Genomic DNA, 6887 nt, shown 5'->3' with positions numbered 1-6887 from the left:
ATATCACATATCAACAATGACAACGATACTCAAGGATCGGGATAAGATCGTAGAATTACACCGGAGTCACAGCTGGCCCCCTCAAGAAAGTACTTGCGCTTGGCAAGTACCAGAATGTGTACGACGCCATCCTCATGTGGTTTAAGGACTCCAGACAACACAATGTGTCCTTGTCAGGCCGTATTATTCAAGAGAAGGCGTTCCATAGTTCATGGTCGCCTTGAACATCTACAGGTTCGAAGCAAGTGCCAAAGGGCTTTATTGCTTCCATCAAAAGAATGGCACTGCGTGGCAAGTTCGAAAAAACTCGATTATTCCTCGGGCAGAGATGTCCCCAATGATGTTCACAGGAAGGTCGAGGATGTGAAGGCATTCATCCTACAGCCCTTGTTGTCTACTTGCCAGAAGAACATAACAAACTTTTTCAAGCAATAAATTGCAGTCAAACTGTGCCCAGTGTTTTCGTTTATTACTTACATGCCAACACGCGTGTTTGCTGAAAAGGTATGTAATTTTTGTTGTTGTGTTACATTACTGACATGAAAATAATGGTTTTTCTGTACTATATTATTTCAAAATAACAAATTAAATCTGGCAGTCCCATGAAGTTCGTTGTAATGAGATTCTACTGTAGGGCTGATTTATTAGAAAGTAATCGAACATTGCTTCAGACAGGACGAAGTAAAGATGACAAAGCTCATTTAGCTTTATGAATGGCAGGAGACGTGGTGATTCTTTGGATAAAGTTGTGGTGACCAGCACCTGGCGTTGACCAGAACTCCTCTTCACAGTGGCCACCGAGATTTCACAGCCCGGCTCAACTTTGAGCAGCTTTGGAGCAGTTTCTCTCACTTGTAGCATGGATGGGGCAGCTTTAACGGAATGCAGCAGACTGGAGCATTTATAGTGGCATTCCCACCACTGCCTTTGTGGAACAGTATGCAAGAACAAATTCTACTCAGCAGAGATTGGCGCAATCGGCACAGCATTCCCACAACCAACCAAATATGTCTGTTGGCTTCATGCGTTGATATATCTGGTCACCCTAGATGACTGACATTTGTGCGCCCAGCTCTGACATCCAGACTGGCACCAATATTTGTTTTTGTACCTCTAGAAACTGGTTACAAAAAAAGATGTCTATGAGTGAGCCTGCCACATTTAAACATAAGTATGAAATGCCTCCTGATATTTATAAAGGACAACACACAAGTTTCCTGTCCATATCATGTTTATATACCTACATACATATGAACATTAACATGCCCAAAGTTTCCCAACGCACAGAGGTAAAGAGTGCAAGTGACACTGTCTTGCTTGAGAGATTGATGACAAACTATAGCCATGCTCAACAACAGGTCCACTGTCTTTCTCCATTTCCCTACAGCATGCCTCTGGATGAGTTCTACTTGAAGAAGTTTAGGTGGGCAAGCTGCTGTGGCAGAAATGGCTTGCCACGTCCCTCCGCACGCTGTTCAGGACTGGCATGGTTCCGCAGGTGCATAGGCACTGCTGGCAGGGGTCCCTCATGTTTCCGCACAACTTCTTCCACAAGTGCATATGCATTGTATGTCTCACGTGACTTGGGTGCCCTCGCACAGTAGGTGGCACAGTGGGACAACATGATCTGCACAAGGTAGCCAACAGGTAGTCATTTAACACTTATAGCCCTGCAATTGCTATGGGGTCGCAGTTAAATGAGGAATTTCTGCTGGGTGAAATGAAACAAGAAGAAAATTGTGCTGTGTCACGAATGAATAACTCTGACTTCTAGGAAGAAAGAAAACCAATATTAAATGTTTGCAGCAATCTTGCAAATGAGCAGAAACCTGGAGCCTCTTTCTGACTTGACGGGACACGTCACAGGATAGAAATATTAAGGAATAACAATAAAAAAAGGATAATAAGCTCAAGCACATGCATGAGCAAGCACGTCGCACAGTGCTTCTGTCTCTGAAAATAACAGAGTGGCGCTGTCATAGCGTGCAGGGCAGGTGTTCATTGTGCAGCCGCCATTCTTAATGAGTGTAGCCGATGAGCCATACTTAAGTTTCCATACTTAAGTACGGCATCCATAAATTTGAATAAATACTCCTTTTCAATGTGCATAGTACTGCTGCAACAATAAAGTTACTAATCACCTGACTCTGTCATTCACAATATTTCCAGCGCCTCTACACTCGCTTGTCTTTTTTTTTTATATCCAATACCTTGTGCTCAACTGCCCCTGCAAGGTTTTAGCCCTAGCCAAATGGAACCAATATGACCTACCATGGGGAAATGACAGCAGCAGGATCCAACAGTATTTCTATGCACATAAATTCCAACTGAAGCACCCTCACTAATGAATTCACTAACATCCTGTTTACTATAGAAAATGGATTACTCAAAACAGTGATACTTTTCCTGACTTCATGAACTTTACACCCTTGAAGCAGCCACATAGGATTGTTCCATGTGCATAAGCTTCAAAACAAGAGAATAAAGTATTTATATCAGGCCATAAACACAGAAACGATAAGCTGCGGTAATCAAGAAAGAAGCAAAAATACAGTGTTGTTGGCCAAGTAATCCTTATTTGGAACGATGACTACACACAAAACCACACATACAGCAGATTTCCATTCATTTGACCTTGATAAGAACAAGAGAAGAAATCGAGTTATCCGGTGGGTTGAATTAAAAGAGCCAGAAAAAAAGTCACAGCACAGAGCTGCCTTGGCAGTATTTGCCCAATCCTAAGATGCTCCCATATCTAACACGCACACATCTTTTTATGGGTTTCAAAGTAAGAACAACATGGACTCAAAGATACCACGTACCCAATTTTATAACAAGAAGAATAGCATGCCTCTGATTGTGGTGATATGAAATAGATGAAGACTGTCAAGTTCCTCATCACAAAATAAAAATTTATTTAAACCTAATGTAGTTTGAGATCCCTCTTGGACTGCTCTTCATCGCTATGGGCCCAACACACTATCCTCCATGCAGTTCACTGTGTTTGATATTACAACTTTGTCATGCCACACCAGACTCCTACATGGAACGCTGTGATGCAGCGCTGTTCAACATATAACTTCTCTTTTGAATTAGCTTTCGAAAAAAAAAATCTGCACATCGTCACTGCTGGCTTGCGCATCTTGTGATGATAGGAATGATGATGCTACCTCTATCAGGCTATTGTGAATGCCGCAATCATGGTTGCCGTTTTGGACCTGATTAAAAGACACAGGTGATTTTGTAGCCATTTTCTTAAAAATTTTAATGGGGGGGGGAGGTGGATTACAATTGGGTAAATATGGTAATATCATTTATTGTTAGCTGCCGTTTTCGATCGAAAGCCTTCCCAGGGTGTGCTAAAAGTTATCATTTTGTGAGGGAGATAGTCTGCCTTTGACACATTCAAAGTTCCCTAGCACTGCAATGACCCACACTGCAGCCATTGGGACCACCATTGGTGTGAGGGGCATGCATGCTGACTGGTCAACTTCCAATTATCTACTGAAGGCCCATTTCAGAATTAAAACAACGAATGTCCAGGCCCACAGAAATGTATGGGCACTGTCCAGGACCTTTGGTTAGGATCGAATATATAAAAAATCGAGTTAACCAGAGCCAAGTTAATGTAAGTCTACTGCACTGTTACGGGTAGAACACAAAACAGTGATAAGAATGTATGAGTGTGAATGTGGTGTAGAAGAGTGTGGATGACAAGGCATAGAGACCACCTTGAATCGCAGACAACATGGTGGGAATTACCTCAAGGGTTGCAAGCAGCAAGAAATCATCAATAAATGCAGTAGAACCCGGTTAAACTGTTTTTCGGGGAATATGGTAAAAAAAAAACGTAAGATCTGGAAAAACACAACATCCGATGACACTTGCAGCAGCACTACTGATAAGACAAAAAACTACTCTTTCACAAAACATTTTTTTTTTTAAGTAGAATAGAAAGCCAGCAAACTACAGAAAACCCACTCACTAAAGCTCATTATCAGTGCCTGGTGCTTACAGTGAATGGCAAAATCTTTTTATAGCAGTCATAGCCGTGAATCCCACTAAATGAAGCATTTAAATTTTATTTGGTGCTTAGGTAAAATCGATGACAACAGCCCCTTTTCGAACACTCACACACATTTTTCTGCATTTCTGCACAGCTTTTCACATCAAAGTAATTGCACAAGGCCGCAACGGTCACATGTCAGTGAACATGGGTGTGAGGCCTTGTGCTTTTTCATTTACCTCCTCTTGGCTATCTACTATGTGAGCCGTGTTGAGATCAACGATCAGTGGCAACCCGAACACGGCCACAGTGACTCTTTACAGCGGCAAGATGCAGTGGTCAACCTAGGCACTGCCAATGGACGGCGCCACATGGGTGGCGAACTGTGTCGATGTTTGGAAGTAACAATGGGGAAGCAAACATAACAAATTGGAAACTACTACTCATGACGCTGGGGAAACTAAACAGCACCAGCGCTTTAGATTGTAAGAGCCAGGAAAATGTAACCAGGGTGTCTACCAAGTTGACATTTCCAAATTCTCTGAGTTTTCCAGGTTTTCCCTGAGTGCCTTTGCGAAATTCCCTGAGTGATGCAGAACTATGCTTTATATCAAGACAGGCTGAAACCACATCGCCCGATGCTGTCACTCTCTAGTAAGCATATGAAACAAAAAAAAAAGACTTAATCCAGTTTGAATACTAAGGAGTAGTGTTTATGTTATTCAAAAAGAGAATAGAAAGGAGGGGTTAATAATATGCACAACAAATAAAATGTCTTCAACAAAATTGCAAATCGAGTCAGACATCCTAAATACGAATAAAAAGGAGATTCATACAGAAGCAAATATTTTCTAATATGAGCTATTTCTATCAACTGATAGCAAGCTCAGTGGTGTGAGGCCCGAACTTTGTCACAGTTGAGATTCTCTCTGAAGAGCTCATAAGTCAACTACAAATGTCCTAGCATACTCTCAGCCCACGCACGACACCTCAGTGTTATTTCACTGCTTTAAAGAGTTCATTTTGGTTTGGATGATGGACACCTGCATCCCGGCATCAGCCAACACTTCTTTTTTTGAGCTCAAGCTCCTTCAAAACGTCGGCAGCATGCTTCCTTTCCCGTTCATTCCTCAATGCATAGGTTCTTTCTTTTCTTGTCCTCCTTCCACCACACGTTCACCCCACGAACCATTTGAAGCATCTTTTTGGTCAGTTGCACAGTCCACATCCGATTTTTCGTACTAATTAGGGGCCGCTAAAGCATCCGAAATATCAGCCAGTTGGTAAAAAATAAATGCATGTCATTTACTACCCTTAAAGGGCCCCTGAAACGGTTCGGACAAATTTTGTAAACGCGTAGGGCACAGCTTAAGCAGAACATTCGCACCACAATATAAGTGAAGCATTACGTATTAATATAGCTACACGCGATTACAAGTTACCCTCCTCCCTAGCCATGCTTTACCTCCTCAACTTGTTTGCCGAGCGATCGCGGCTAAGCTCCGCCTTCATTGGTTCTGCGTCACGATGCGACGTCACATCGTCCACTTCCGGTTGTTTTGGAGCCCGCCCCCGCCTGCGCAGAACGTCTCCGCTAGCCGCTTGGCAGTCAACCCCAAGCAAGAGCTATCGAAGCAGCGTGCATTGCGAGCATTCTGTCGTAGCACCGAACATGTCTGGTATTCCGGTAATCACACACTAGCAGAACCTTTCGACGGAACGGTGAAGGCATAAACTCAAGCTGATGAACGAACTTTAGCATAGACGTACGTGAGCCGCCTGATCGGTCTCCATGGTCCAGCCACCCATTGGCGCAGTTATTAACCAGCCAAAGAAAGAGTGAATATTGCTCTAACCAAGTGTAAAACATTTTAAACATTTACAAAAATAATGTGTTAATGATTACACTCCTGCGAAAAATTTACACCAGCAGCAAAGAAGAACACATTTTGTTACTGCTACTGTGTGTGGTTGAGCTCTGTGCCACCAGATGGCTGCACCGTGCAGACCATTCACATTTGCGCTTCTGATCATCCTCTGAAACGACACGCAAGGGGACAAGGCCAGGCCCTGTCCCCTTGCGCTTGCATTTACCCTAATAATGGACTCGCGAAACGCTATTCTGTTAGTAATCTTCCGGTGTAAAGTGACGGCCGCAATTGCGCAAATCCTGGCGCCCATCGGATAGCGGCTGTCCAATGCGCTGCAGCCAGTCCACTCGTCTACTGGCTTGCCGAAGGACATGATGTCGCAGCTTGACATATTGCCAGTTGCTACGTTTGCAGTCCACAACGCAACAAAGTCAAATCATAGCGTTCGCGAAAAGACAGACCGACACTGACTGCCGAGCTCTCGTCAAAGATGTAGCATGTGTAACACAAGCAGACGACACTTGTTGTGTGCTGGAAGTGCTTAAGTGTACTAAAAGATTGTTCTTGTGCATTCTCTTTATGTTACTTTCTTTTTATAAAAACAAATTAACTAACACTCCAACTATTACAAATATCATTTGTTTACCATAAAGTTGCAAAAATTATCGATCATGTGCACTGGTCAGCTAATTGGATAGCTCGCCCCATTGACGTCATATGGGCGATTTCCATCATATGGGCAGGGGCGGCTTAAAATTCCGCCGAGCAGTGCACTGCGATCGGCAGCGATGTGCATTTTTTTTAAATTTTATAATAAATTACACGCTTTACGCAGAGCACTTAGATGTGTCAATTAATGATGAGAAGGACCTACTCTAACGACTCAGTATGTTTGTAGAAAATTGTCAAGATCGTTTCAGAGTCCCTTTAAGGGCTGAAACCGCCACAGGCACATTCGAAAACGCTCTGAAGGCCTGTCGGTACACGTATTAGGCATATCGATGCTCGTT

The 6887-nt window shown here is 43.1% G+C and overlaps 1 protein-coding gene across 3 annotated transcripts in view; it reads right to left on the bottom strand.

Moving 5' to 3' along the window:
* Positions 1-1213: 1213 nt before the first annotated feature.
* LOC135913015 (ATPase WRNIP1-like) overlaps positions 1214-6887 on the bottom strand; it is an 89893-nt gene continuing 84219 nt past the window's right edge. For all 3 annotated transcript variants that reach the window (XM_065445667.1, XM_065445656.1, XM_065445660.1), the window contains exon 8: positions 1214-1627. In XM_065445667.1, coding sequence (XP_065301739.1) covers positions 1406-1627 — 222 coding nt within the window. In that variant the 3' untranslated portion in view covers positions 1214-1405. The remainder of the gene's footprint in view (positions 1628-6887) is intronic.

The sequence above is a fragment of the Dermacentor albipictus genome, chromosome 1 (assembly GCF_038994185.2).
Source record: "Dermacentor albipictus isolate Rhodes 1998 colony chromosome 1, USDA_Dalb.pri_finalv2, whole genome shotgun sequence".
NCBI lineage: Eukaryota > Metazoa > Arthropoda > Arachnida > Ixodida > Ixodidae > Dermacentor > Dermacentor albipictus.
This window is presented reverse-complemented; position numbering and strand designations above follow the sequence as displayed.